General features: G+C 37.6%; 3 protein-coding genes across 6 annotated transcripts; 2 read left to right on the plus strand and 1 right to left on the minus strand.

Moving 5' to 3' along the window:
• Positions 1–3,194: 3,194 nt before the first annotated feature.
• On the plus strand, positions 3,195–5,608 carry LOC117622764 (probable inactive receptor kinase At2g26730). Its single transcript, XM_034353537.1, has 2 exons — positions 3,195–4,616; positions 4,849–5,608. Exons 1-2 carry the CDS (start codon positions 3,290–3,292, stop codon positions 5,421–5,423), a joined length of 1,902 nt encoding a protein of 633 aa, XP_034209428.1. The 5' UTR covers positions 3,195–3,289; the 3' UTR covers positions 5,424–5,608.
• A 1,911-nt stretch (positions 5,609–7,519) lies between these two features.
• Positions 7,520–10,324, plus strand: LOC117623313 (RING-H2 finger protein ATL46). Of its 4 annotated transcripts, none has more exons than XM_034354241.1 (2): positions 7,520–9,234; positions 10,306–10,324. In XM_034354241.1, the coding sequence occupies exon 1, from the start codon at positions 8,059–8,061 to the stop codon at positions 9,229–9,231; it is 1,173 nt and encodes a 390-aa protein (XP_034210132.1). In that variant the 5' UTR covers positions 7,520–8,058; the 3' UTR covers positions 9,232–9,234; positions 10,306–10,324. The 4 variants fall into 4 exon arrangements, with proteins under 4 accessions (XP_034210132.1, XP_034210130.1, XP_034210131.1 ...); XM_034354239.1 differs by lacking the exon at positions 10,306–10,324 and adding an exon at positions 9,818–10,109; XM_034354240.1 differs by lacking the exon at positions 10,306–10,324 and adding an exon at positions 9,867–10,109.
• A 1,371-nt stretch (positions 10,325–11,695) lies between these two features.
• Positions 11,696–12,178, minus strand: LOC117622011. Its single transcript, XM_034352519.1, has one exon. The coding sequence runs from the start codon at positions 12,176–12,178 to the stop codon at positions 11,696–11,698; it is 483 nt and encodes a 160-aa protein (XP_034208410.1).
• Positions 12,179–14,309: the final 2,131 nt, after the last annotated feature.

The raw sequence follows: 14,309 nt of genomic DNA on the forward strand, positions 1-14,309 counted from the left end.
AGCAAAATGAGAGAGGCTGCGTGAGTCGGTGGGAGCAAAATGCACGAACCGACGTCGTATATAAGCAGTACATAAGTTGAATAAACAAAATTCCGTGCCGAACTGTAAAATATTTTCTAATAAGACAAACTAGCCAGGGAGAGATTTTAAAAATAAATAAATATAAGTTTAGTATCTTTAGGTCCAATAAAATTTTCTTTTCAGTAATTACATAATATCTTAACTTTATTTAATTACTCTCATCTGTAATTATATTTCAATAATTTTTTTTAATGAATAATTAAATATTTTAATTCACATCATAAATTATATTACTTAATAAATGGAAATTATTATTTTTAATTTTTAATTTAATCAAATATTTAAATACTAATTATTCACTAATTAAATAGTAATTAAAACATAACTACTAAATAACTTAATTAAAAAAGAGAAACCAAGATTATGCTATTTTAAGGGTATAGCCGGGCGGCTATACTTATAAAATCTTCTATTTACAGAGTACAGCCGCACGGCTATACCTTTAAAATATTCTATTTAAAGCTTATGGCCGCGCGGCTATACCTCTAATATTCTATTTATAGTGTATAGGCGGGCAGCTTTACTTCTAAACTAGAGTACAGCCGGACGGCTATACTATTTAAACAGAAATGTAAAGCCGCGCGGCTGTACGCTTAAAATATCCTTTTTTAAATTTTCTCGCGCGGCTATACTATTTAAATATTAAAATATATTCAAAGAGTATAGCTGCTCGGCTATACTATTTAAATATTATAATATATTCAAAGAGTAGCCGCGCCGCTGTGCTGTTTAAATATTATAATATATTCAAGGAGTATAGCCGCGCGGCTATACTATTTAAGTATTCTAATATACTTAAAGAGGATATCCGCGCAGCTATACTACTTAAATATTTTGAATGTATATATAAAGTCGTTTCCACCCGACAAGACCACAAAATTTTGGGGCATTTTTTACTGATCAAAAGTACAATATACCACACCAAACACATATAGATTAGGCTAATTGGTGGCCCGTTTTTATAGATTAGATTAATTTAAAGTGATTTACCCTATCGCTTTTATAAAAAAAAGTTCTTTCCAGTCGTGTTTACGAACAAAATGTTATAGCCAAATGCTGATGAACAAAAACATATATGTAATAATGTCAACTACCTTTTTATATTCCAACGTCTATGACAATGAGTTCCTTGGTTTCATTAAATCTGGGAAAACTGTGTTTTTGGACAGCTGACCTTCCAGCAGTTTGTTTGCAATGAGACAAAAGATGAACTTGTTCCTGACTTTTTTCTTTTTAGCTAGCTTGCTGATATTTCTAGGGAAATGCTGGAAGTCGAGTGTTTGTCTGTTTTGAATCTGCCAATGTACTTCACCTAGGTCAGTTGTTTTAAGTTGATTGAATTATTGTTTTTAATTTGCAGGTCCCTGGATGTTATCAACCACATGGAGTCCAATGTGTGGTGGTAACTGTATAAACTTGCACAAACAAAATGCTTTCTTGTGTTTGAAGTGTTGTAAACTTTTTACAAACAAAACGGTTTCTTCTTGTGTTTAAATTGTTCTCATACTCACACATGCTGGCAAACTTATACAATCATTTCAAAGTTTGCATTCGTCTTAGAAACATGCTGGTGGTAAAAGTGCCTTTGATCTTCTGTTGGGGATTTCGAAGCGTACTGATCTCAATAATGTACAAGTAAACTTCATGTGCGCCTTATGTCCAGAAATTGAAAGGTTAGATCTGCTACTTTTCTTGCAGATCCCATTATCTTGTTTTGGGGTGGTGGTTCATGAGAGGTTTGCTTGAGGAAAATGTTCAAATCCCAGTACTATATTACAACCAATAGCTGAAATTTTTTTGAAGAAAAATTACAAGTATTGAATGGAAATGGAATGATGTCTTAACTTTATTTGATGCAGGATTTAATAATAGAGTACTGTGGACGATATGCAAAGAAGGAGAAGATTACCGATAGTACTCAGTTAGAAGAGAGCACTGAGGAAATGAGTGATGAGGATATCAGAGATGAACAGACTGCTTCAAGTGGTAATGAAATTGCTAGACATGAAGATCTTAAAAAAGTTCATGATATTGGTGGTTGTCCAATTTCTTGTACAATCATGAAAAGATAGTTAGAGGCTAGATATATGATGATAACATGCATCTCTCCAGAATATGCTCAGGTAAATTGAATCACAGAAAAACAAACAATGCAATGAGTTTAAGCTTCCTCTTTATTTTTAAGTTAAGATCTGCAAGTATTTGTAATTTATGCAGCCAATTTAACAAGGTTGGTTTTTTATTTATTTATACAAGTGATAATGAGGGAGGGGGATTCGAAGACATGACGTTAGATGCAAGGATAACTGCTCTTAACCACTTAGCTACGAGCCATTTGCAACAAGCAGCTTGGTCTTCGAATTACACCTTCTTGGTTTATCTCACACACTAAACTTTCATTTTCATCCCGTGTGTTAAATTACTTACTGCCAATGATTTTAATAATACAGCAATTGGCATTTAGCAAGAGCGTTGTCTATTTAGATTTGGGCCGAACGAGATGCTTGTGAACAGAGTGATGCGAATCTGTTTCAGAAATATCGACTTCAGCTTGAGCTCATCTTTGTCTTATGCTTTTAGTTTTGTGAACTCCAATATTCCCTCAAGCCAAGGTTGCAGTCACTACGATGGACCTGTTGATGGGCGATAGGTAGATTAAGAAATATGCATGAAAGCTAAGGAAGACTTAATTAAAGAACAATTCTTAATCATTGTTAGTTAAACAAGTGCAGCACTGTACGACCATGACTGCTTTTGCATTGTATAATTGTATTAGTGCGGTTGTATTACAATTTACATGGCATCCCTTGTTAATGGGTCAAAGATTGATGACATCTTGTGAGCCATTGGATCATAAAGTCTAGGTGACAAGATCAACTTCACCAATGGTGTTAATTAATTAGGATTATGATAATCCAAAACCATCGTTAGCGTATACAATATTGTCACTGTAAACATAACCTCATAAAAAAGGACTTGACAGAACATTTCCAACCTTTTTTTGGCCTGCCGGCGCCATATTTGAAATATTAGTTATCCTAGCCAATGGCTTTATATGCATACTCTGTAGCATCAAGGTAAACAATAAGAATCCAAATGCTCATTGTAGAGCCGGCAACCACATTAGCATTGAGATTTTTTTCTTCCACAATCCCATATATGCCATACGGTGAAAACGCTCTTTGCATGAAGGGTTAGATCATTGAAAATGAACAAAATTTCCATCTGGGTGAGCTTCATTTCATTCTTTCTCTTCCTCCACAGTTCAACTTCTGTGAAGGATGAGGTTAAGAATTCACTTATCATCTTCCTTGCTAAGGTTTCTAACAATGGTGTTCAACCTGGCCTCACTTGGGGTTGGAACACTTCCTCTGATCCTTGCAAGGACCAGTGGCAGAATGTAATTTGTGATTCTCAAAACGATTCTGTCTCAAAGCTGTTTCTAAATGGCAAAAACCTCACCGGCACGCTTGATGCTGCTTTGCTCTGCAACGTCAGATCTCTTGCTGCCTCTCTTACCATCCTTGCCCTTGACGACAACAACATTGGTGGACAAATTTCAGCTGAGATTGCAAACTGTGATCAGCTAACTCGCTTGACTGTAAGCAGCAACCAGCTTTCAGGAAACCTTCCTGAGTCGCTTGCTGCGTTGAATAACCTGAAAAGGCTTGACATCTCCAACAACAAGTTCTCTGGTGAGTTACCAAAGTTGTCTCGGATTTCAGGCCTCACAGCCTTCCTTGCTCAAGATAATCAGCTTACCGGGCAGATACCAAATTTCGACTTCTCCAACTTTGACACATTCAATGTCTCCAACAATAACTTCCAAGGTCAAATTCCGAACGTGAATGGCTTTCTCACTGCAAGCAGCTTCCTTGGTAATCCTGGATTATGTGGAGATCCATTGCCAAACAAGTGTTCATCTTCCTCCACGACAGCGGATGAGAACTCAAACACAAAAAAGGGTATCTCAAAAAATCAAATGTTTATATACATGGGGTATGGTGTGTTGGCCTTGGTTTGTCTTGTGTTAGTAGTTCTCAGGATATGTAGCAAAAAGAAAAGCAAAGATCAGGTTGATTCAGTGAACAAAGTAGCAGCAGTTGATGAAAGTGCCAGCAAACTCAGTGCTGCGTCAAGTGAGTACAAAGGAGGTTTGAGTAAGTCACAATATTCGGTCACGTTTTCAGCTGATGAGAGTGCAGCTATGGTTTCCTCCTCACTCGTAGTCCTTACAAGCCCTGTGGTCAATGGGTTGAAATTTGAGGACTTGCTCAAAGCCCCTGCTGAGTTGCTTGGAAGAGGCAAGTATGGTAGCCTCTACAAGGTCATCTTTGAGAATGGGATGGTCCTGGTTGTGAAAAGGATTAAAGATTGGGCGCTTTCAAGCAACGATTTTAAGCAGAGGATGGAGAGGTTGTACCAAGCAAAGCATCCTTATGTGTTGCCGGCCCTTGCCTTTTACTGTTCCAAACAAGAGAAGCTTCTGGTCTATGAATATCAGCAGAATGGGAGCCTATTCAGGCTCATCCACGGTAAACATTTTGCACTTTCCTAAATAGTTGCTGATGATAACTTATGTGAACCCCTAATTAATATCGATAATACTATAGTCACACACACAAAATTCCAAATGATGTGGCAATGAATTCGTGATTAATTATTACGAAATGATGTGACATGTGACATGTGACATGATAATATTTTACTTGTTAGAAACAAATAAGATTCGAGGATTCTAATTAACGTATATACTGTATGATTCAGGAAGCCATAGGGGCCAAGCATTTGACTGGACCAGCAGGCTTTCAGCTGCTGCTAGCATTGCAGAAGCATTAACTTTCATGCATCAGGAACTTCGAGCGGAAGGGATTGCTCATGGAAACTTAAAATCTTCCAACATCTTGCTGAACAAGAACATGGAGCCCTGCATAAGCGAATATGGCCTCATGGAAATCAACGATCAAGATAACTTCATGCCGGGCAAGGCTTCCGGGGCCAAGGCCTCCAGCACCTTTAAGGGAGACGTTTATGGGTTTGGAGTGATCCTTCTTGAGCTCCTTACAGGCAAACTTGTGCAGCATAATGGGGTTGATTTGACAGTTTGGGTTCATTCCGTAGTTCGAGAGGAATGGACTGCAGAAGTGTTTGACAGGTCCTTAATGTCAGAATATGCAAGCGAGGAGAGGATGGTGAACTTGCTTCAGGTAGCTATAAAGTGTGTGAACCGTTCTGCAGAGGCTAGGCCGAGCATGAACCAAGTTGCCCTAATGATCAACGCCATAAGAGAGGAAGAAGAGAGATCCACAGTCTATGATCCGCAGTCTATGAGCCTACTTTGATTTGGAAAATAGATTTTTTTCCAAATCAAAGTTGGATATCTGTATTTCCATGTCGCAGTAAATCCATAATAGCATATCATTTTAGAAAGAAAAAAAAATTGTATTTTCATGACTAATAATATCATGACTGAGCAGTAACGATGCAACCACTTTCTCATGTCTTGAGTAAGATCTGAGTTTATTATTATTAACATGTCTTCTTTTGTTCTGATATTTTACCCATTACTTCTCTTTTTCTGAGTTAAATCTTTTTGGAATGATGAAAGTGATGAAGGTAAAACTTTCTCACTGCCATTTGAAGTAGTGCTATGAGCTAGTAACAGACAAAATCATGAATTTGAACAGAAATTTGGTAGTGCACCAATACCCTTTTCACAAGAAAACGCTTCTAGTTCTAGTCAAGCAAGAAATGATGAAGGTGAAAACCGAAATGAACATTTTCTCCATTCTGAGAGAGCGGACCTAACAAGCACTGATTCTTAAACCTACTAGACATAGGTTGTCGACTCAAAATGAGAAGTCAACGGCTTTGGTCCACACATTATGCCCCAAAAGTTGGGCCATCCAAGCTTAATGCTCATCATGTGAAGATATTCATTCTTGAAGATTACGAATTCATTCTATATTAATCTGTACCTATTCTCTAATGGCATATTAGCAGATTAGCTAACAGTTGGTAAAAGCATTTTTTTGAGGATCTTTCCAATTGAGAGAGGCAATAACATATTAACACATTACACGGATATTAAAACTCGAATCCATGACGTTTCTGGAGAAACAATTGCTGCGAATCACTACATTGAGCCTTTTACTTGGAAAAGCATTTTAAAATCATTACACTTTGCATTATTTGGCACCTGCCCTGCAGTTGGTAAAAACAGGAAATCAAACTTGTCATTAAATGGTCACCACTGATAAGGACTCCACTGGCAACGATTTGGCTAGATAGATGAGAAATTATTATCCTCTGCAGTAGCAGGTAGTTTGCGTGGCAAATTAAACATCATCAAATGGCAATTATTTATGTTTAGCAAACTTAACAGAAATGGGGATGGTTAGGGAGAGAGAGGGACATCTGGCCAAACTAGCCTCGAATAGAATATATGGAATTATATGTCTCACTCATCTAACTACAGCAAACACTCTTCCTTTGCCATTTTTGTGATCAGTTTTCCAACTAAAATGTGATTGTTATCCAAAATCCTCACCTAATTGCCTTTAAACTAAAGATAAAGTGTCCACATTTTCATACTTTAAAGGCACACCTCATTGTAAATGACCCACTAGTATTGTGATTTGGAGCAATTGCTCCTCCAGAAAAAGTCTTAGGTTCGAGTCCTAACATCCGTGTAGTGTGTGTGAATTTAGTATGTTATGGCTCAATAAAAAATGTCTTTGAAAAAAAAAAAAAATTTGGCACACCCCATTTGAAACCCCCCTTACACGTTACATCTTTAACCTAAATGCTCAATAATTGTAACATATTAGCTGAATTTAAATATAGGTACAACAAAAAGTTGAATAATTGCATAACTATAATCAACCAAATTCTTTGTTACCCTATGTTGTTCAAAATTTTAAATTTTCCCTCTTTTTAGGTAATTGATTGCGTAAGAAATTTAAGTTGATATTTTACATCATAATAACGAAAAGTTGAACGCAAAGTTTACACATCATAGCTGCTTACCTCTTGCCTAAACTACTTGGATGTAAACCCTAGAAGAAAAAATAAAATAAATGGAAAAAAAAAAAAAAAAACTTGTGGATATAAATATGAGATTCTTTATACAAATTGAGTAAAAAATTAGATTGGGTGTCACATCTCTAACACTACCAAAATTTTGTCATTATAAATTAAATTTTACAAAACTCAGCCACTTGGGTGTGCCCTAGAAAAGAACTCAGCCACCTGGTTCGTTATCCTACACCCTAATCCACTGGAATGACTTTTGAAATCAGGACAGGCCCACCTCGAAGCCCATGTTTTGAGGGCTAGCACTTTGTCGCTTGCGGTTGACCATAACATCCTCACGCGCTCCCACGAGCACGTGGAGCGATATTTTAGTTCCTCTTTTTGGCACTTTAGGAACTCTAGCCACTGTCACCCTTCTGGCCTCTCTGGTTCAATCAAGAACTTGGAGAGAGAAAGTGACACTTTGAGAGAGAGAAAAGAGAAAGAGAAAGGAACCCAAGCTCACTTTCCTCTTCTCTTTCGCTATATAATTTTAAGTGCCTCAAAAAGCCTGAGTCTTTAGGGTTCTCTGTTGCAAAACACAGCAAGAGCATCATCAAGTTCCAGAGCTTTTAAAAATACATGAATGGCGGACTTCCTGGAATCAAGTTAGGTATGCTCCATTTTTTTTCATTACACATATTCTATTGTCAGCTTCTCTCGCATAATCAGTCAATTTGATATGGAAATTGAATTCATACTTACAAAAGAAGTTGAGTAAAATTTGGCACCATTTGGGCAGTTACTGCTACTGCCATGTTCTAAAGTTGTTGGCGGCATGAAACTCTGGTGATGATGGAAGAAAAAGTTATTGACTTTAGCTTCGCTTGCTTGCAAAATAAGTTGGGTTTGTGTTTGATCTCTGAGCAGTGAAGAGCATGGTCTTTGGTTGTAACGATATATATGATCTGTCGAATGTCAGAAGGAAAAGATCTTAGATGGTTTTCAGGCCACACCCATTTGAAGATGTCTTGGGTTCAGCATCAAATGCAGCTGAAAGATGGTTATTTGAGCCGCCCTCCTCCTTTCTCTCTTCCCTCTTCGCCCCAATATGTTGCTACTTTTCATAGAGATTCGAATCCACCAGCATCATCTGGTACAAAAATAAGTCCTGCTGTTCTTTTTATAATAGTAATTCTGGCTGTACTGTTCTTCATCTCTGGTTTGCTGCACCTGCTCGTTAGATTTCTTACAAAGCACCCATCTTCCTCAGCTTCTTCTCCTCAGTCTAATAGGTACCCAGAACTTTCTACTTCTGATGCTCTTCAGAGACAGCTGCAGCAACTCTTCCACCTTCATGATTCTGGTCTAGATCAAGCTTTTATTGATGCTCTTCCTGTTTTCCAATATAGAGACATAGTGGGTTTGAAAGAGCCGTTTGATTGTTCTGTTTGTCTTTGTGAATTTTCTGAAAAGGACAAGCTCAGATTGCTTCCTACGTGTAGCCATGCTTTCCATATCAACTGTATAGATACTTGGCTACTGTCAAATTCAACATGTCCTCTTTGTAGGGGTACCCTCTTCAATCCCGATTATTCGGTTCAAAACCCAATTTTTGATTTTGATGAGTATAGAGAAGAAGAAGGGTATCCTGGTAATGGAGAAAACGGGTTCACTACTAGGCAAAAGACCATGGACATTGAGGAAATTGTTGTTGAAAATGGGATTTTGCCTGTGAGACTTGGCAAATTTAGAAAGGTAGATGTTGAGGTAGGAGGGGAGACTGGAGTAGGAGAGACTAGTAGCAGTAATTTGGATGCCAGAAGATGTTTTTCGATGGGTTCATATCAGTATGTGCTTGGTGATTCAGACCTTCAGGTTCCCTTATCGAATGATCAACAAGACCGCAATATAAAGCTAACAAGAGGGATAGAACGCGATGGTAATCCTTCAATTGATAGTGATGTGGAGGGAAAGAAGATCAGTAGTGTGACTAAGGGTGAAAGCTATTCTGTTTCCAAGATCTGGCTCTGGTCAAAGAAGGGCAAGTTTTCGAGTTCTATTGATACACAGATGGGTATGCCTTCCTCTCTTAATACAGACTTGCCATGGATGGGAAGAATGCGAGCAGAATGAGAGGTATTTTATTTATTGTTTCCTTGGTTGCTTAATAGTCCAATGATCAATGCTTGTTACACCTTAGTCTAGTTTTTCCTTCTCAAAATTTTTTGTAATGCTAATTATGTATCTGCGATGATTGATTTTGTGCCATATCGTGCCCTTTGAAACCAAACCAGGATATAATGTCTTGTGAAGAAGGCGTTTTCTAATTTTAGGGAATGACTATATTGGCTTTCTGTTGGTGAACACCATCTGAGATGTGGGTTATGTCATTCTTGTTGTTGGGACAAAGTTATGAACACTTGTGTGCTACAAAAGGAAAAAAAATATTCATCTGATCACAGGGATTGCTTTAGCTTCTTTTTTTTCTTTAACTCAATTGCAAGTTTACCAAAGTTATCTTGGCTGGAAAAATGGAAATGCTGTTGTAGTCCATGGAAATGAGTCTAAACTAAAATGTTTGCAGCTAGAAGGTTTCTGTCCTCTTACAAGTTTTGACCTTTCCCCTGAATTGACAATTTTGTGGTTGTGCATTTGCTTTTTTTTTTTATTTTTGGCCTTTTGATGCATTGATCGGGAAATCTTATCCCTCTTTTTTCAGAGAATAATGTGAATGCAATCTTAACATACTAGACATAATTTACCGGTAGGGAAGTTGGACAGGATTGCAGTGGTGGTGGGATCCATGAAGGCTCTGTACTCACAGAATCTTTTCCTGAAATGAGAAACTTTTTATTCAAATGTTGGCTGTAGTGGGGTCACTTTTTGCAATTCCCATGTGGCCATGTTGAAATCAATCCCCTCATAATTTTCAAAAATTGAGCAGAGGTTTTCCACATTGTATGCCTTGTGTTAATTTCAATTTCAATTCAAATAGGGTAAGATTTATATAAGATGTGAAAATTGCTAGAAATGAAATGCTAAAATATTGATAAAAACAAAAAAAAAAATTTAATGAAAAACTTCAAACTTGTACCAAGAAACAGATTTGAATGGCATTAGTTTATTTGTTTATTTTGGGATTGCATTCGAATATGTAGATATTGAATTCAATTCGTGGTGAATTTGAATGATGGTGTTTTGTTTAAGGCCCCCCAATAGGAAAATGCAGCATACGGTCACCAAGGCGCCAACCCAACCTCTTGTTTTATTTGAGCTCGCTCCACAAATTCCCGCTGATAAGTAACATTAGGATGTCGAGACAAGCCAACTAAAATCACAGAAGAAGATAAATTAGTGATGTTGACCCCAAAAAACAAAGAAAGGAAATTAGTGATTCGTCCCTTATATAAAGGCGCTGAGGATGTGTTGTTTTATTGTACATAGGCCAAGCCCAACCCAGTTGTCGCTTTATAAAGATGGTCAAGTTTGATATTTGATATTCTAATTACTCTAATGTATAAAAGATGAGGATCGAACTCGGGTGTAAGGAGGCTGGTACACTGTCAGCCTAACTTGTGTCTGGTTTTTTTTTTTTCTTCTTGTGTGTGTGTGTGATGAATCGCGAGCCTACACGTATCTATGTGCAGACGAAATGCCCTGTGATTGGGAAGGTGCTTCCAGAAATAAAAGATAATAATGGAATGGAGGATGAAGAAAGTGGCGATGATGGGGGATGGGGATGACTTGCAGAAAGAAGAGACAGTAGTGATGAGAAAGGGAAATAAAGATAGCAGTAGTGGATATAGCTGAGTGATTGAGTGAGAGCATGATGTGCAAATCAGTAGGGCCCTAATAATTAACAAGTTCCAGTCCATTGGATTTTATTAATTTGCATGTACGAGGAGGTATCAACGCCACTCAAAAACACAAACGAAATAATGCAACGAAAAGGGAGGGAATTGCATCAGTTAAAAGGTAGTAAGCCAGAAAAGAATACAAGATTGTATGACACTATGATTATAGACCTTGAAGCTTAATTATATAGATAATTTATGTGTTAAATTATATTTTACTTTGTATATATGTCTTATGCCAAGTTTGAATGCCCCTCTCCATACAGAAGGATGAACTTACCGTCATAACCACATGCTATACTTGTAATTACTTAAAACTTTATATATATATATATATATCGTAATGTTTGTTTTGAACCTAACCACAAAGCTTACCTTCACATACACAAATATTCGTTAGAAATTAATTGTTCAATTTTTTCCCTTTTTTTCTTCGGTCAAAAAAATAACATCAATTAAAATGGAAAAAATTCTGAACCTACACCCCCGAGTCAACCAACAGTCACGGGTCCCTAAAAAGCAAAATAGTCAACCGCCGCCCTTTTCTCTCTTCTTCTCCTCCTCCGTCAACTTTCCCGCAAAACTCCGCGCCAGAGCACGTTAGCGCACGCAGCGCACCGAATATCCCTCCGTTTCCTTCGTTCTCATTCACACACACTGTCACACACTCTCTCTCTCTCTCTCTCTCTCTATATATATATATATATATATATCTGTCGTCTCTCATCATCATCACGTGACTCTCACGTGAAGGACGGCCCGTCCTTCCCCAAATCTATGGACGACTTAGTGGAGGCAGGAATGGACGCGTACCGACAGGAGAAATCCCTGTGCAAGTAATCGTCGTCCAATTTACCTCTTTGCCCCGGGCCCTCGTCGAAGTTGAGGGAATAACTCATGGGGTCGTAATGGAAGTTGGAGGAGCGCTTGTTGGCGGTGCTCTTGTTGAAGCGGCGGATGAAGGTCTTCCACTTGGGGCCCGCCACGACTTCGGACCACTCCCGGATCTTCTTCCAGCCCCGGTTCCACCACGGATCTCCGTGGTCGCCGCTGTACCGGATCCGCTCCCAGGACCCGTCGATGGAGGACTGTTCGGAGCCGAAGCAGGGCATCCATAAACAGCACCCGCTTGTGTTGGCGGACATCAACTCCTCGACATCATCGGATTCAGCAAGGTCCGGTTTTGGAGGTGGAACGGCGTGGTAGGCGGCGGTTTTCGACGGCATTTATTGACAATTAGCTAGGGCTTCTTAATCTATCAGAATTTTTTTAAGGATTTAAGGGGTTCCTTAAAGCCTTGTGTTTCTGCAAGCCCTAGCCCTTTGGTTGGGTCGGCCTGTTTGTGTTTGTGTTTGTATACGAATATATATGATTTGTGAGAAATACAGGTCTCTCGGTTTGTAACGGAAATCTCGCTGGACATGAAATGCATTACTGGCCCCCAGGTGTCAATGACGGGGCCTTTCTCCTCCTTGTAGTATTTGGCTTCCATCTTTGTACGTACTTAGCTTGTTAAACAAAAACAGATACAGAAATGCAACTTTACGCTTATAACTTGATATTATTGTCATATTTGATAATTAAAAACAATAATATTATTGTGATGTGTAAGTTAACTGCTTAACGCCCGAATTTGGTGATTTTAATTAGCAAATAGCTCCCGCTGTTGCGCAACAGGTTAGGTCATATGACAAAAGACTTGAATGCCACTGGATAGTATTGTTTTACTATTTTCATCCAATTCTGTTATGTTGAATCTTTATCACGCACGATGAAACATAATTAGATTAATTAAGAATAATAAAATAATATTATTTTCGTGGTATACAAGTTTTTATCAGTCATATATATGGTTGCATGCAGTGCGTGATTATGTTTTGGTCATTTCGTAATTAATTTCCGGTGTCTGTCGCTGGCGCCAAAGCATTAACTGACATCCAAGAATCAAATAGCAATAGTCGGTGGTGGTATAATCATATTATACAATGAGGAATCTCTGATTTCATCATATTCATAATTCTGAGGGTTCATCAATTAGGAGCTTGTTTATTGTTAATTAATTAATTTTACTAAATAGATTGGCTGCTTTTAACTCAACTTAGAAAATGAATTGATCGGCAGCAGCATTGGGCATTGGTTGCATGCATGATGCATCTGGATTCTGGCCAAGAAAAAATGGCAGAATATATAACATATGTGTTCTTCTGTCACCTCTCTCTTCCGTTCTTTTTCTCTCCTTAATTTCTGGCTATTTTTGTAAAAATTGCTAAAAATAAATACACGTTGTGAAGATTAGATTTCCATGGATCTCTTTCCATTTTGTCAAAGGAAATATGTTGACTAAATTAACCTAACATTAAGCAACTTTTTCTTTCTTGGCTTGGACATGAAGCACTCTAAATTGTTTTGCTTGGACATGAAGCATTGACTTTGGAGGAGATCAACTTCTATTTCTTTCTTCACCAATTTTATAATGACCGGGTTGCTCTCTCAAATTTCTCCCTTCTTTTCCTCCTGCGTGTTAGGAATGTCAAATCTGATATTTTGGAAAACATCTCCTCTCTCTTATTATAATTAATTACCTCATTTTGCATTCCACTAATAGGAATAAATAAAAAAATATTTCTCAAGGATTACCACTCTCCTTATCTTAAGTGATGAATTTTTTAAATAGAAAACAAATCACAACAAATTCTTAAAGAGTATAAAAAAGATTACCTTATTTTTATTTATTTTTAGCTTTTGACTCTCGATACGGATTTGTTTAATAACCCTTAAGAGTTGCTAACTAAACTGGTTTGGATAGTTGCTAACAGATACATAGTTTCAATGCAGCATTTTGTCGAGCACCTGGTGTGCACGCATGGGCTCACTAATTTTACAATTAGCTTTTTGTAAATTCCCTAAAAGGAACATGATGCATCTTCTGTAAAGCATTCTTGGACACATTTCTACTCATGGTACAATGTGCAAGCTTCAAAATAAAAGTTTTGGGATGCCTAAAAGTTCATAGCTTCACCGACATATGAACTTGTATACAGTCATCTATCTAGTCCACTATATTGGGGACTATCTCTCCTAGAACTGTGAATAATTTCTTTCCATTTCTAAGTATGCCCTTGAACTAGTGGTAACAACCAAATATGACTATGGAATAGTGTTTCAATCGACCTCCAAAACCAAAGTATGTCGTGAAATGAAAGATTATGGATGAATAGATATGAGGAAATCAAATTAAAGAAACAAAGTACGTAATAAGAATGAAAAGGCGAATGGTTCAATAAATTCTTGATTGAATACTACTAGATTTGATCACTCTCTTTTAAAAATCCTAATAGTCTTAATGGAATACCACAA

Source organism: Prunus dulcis, chromosome 3 (genome assembly GCF_902201215.1).
Source record: "Prunus dulcis chromosome 3, ALMONDv2, whole genome shotgun sequence".
NCBI lineage: Eukaryota > Viridiplantae > Streptophyta > Magnoliopsida > Rosales > Rosaceae > Prunus > Prunus dulcis.

Excerpts from the sequence above, each read along its gene's own strand:
- LOC117622764 (XM_034353537.1), top strand. The coding sequence starts at position 3,290 with ATGAACAAAATTTCCATCTGGGTGAGCTTCATTTCATTCTTTCTCTTC. Across the intron at positions 4,617-4,848 it reads CCTATTCAGGCTCATCCACG|GAAGCCATAGGGGCCAAGCA; the intron begins GTAAACATTTTG and ends TGTATGATTCAG.
- LOC117623313 (XM_034354241.1), top strand. The coding sequence starts at position 8,059 with ATGATCTGTCGAATGTCAGAAGGAAAAGATCTTAGATGGTTTTCAGGC.
- LOC117622011 (XM_034352519.1), bottom strand. The coding sequence starts at position 12,178 with ATGCCGTCGAAAACCGCCGCCTACCACGCCGTTCCACCTCCAAAACCG.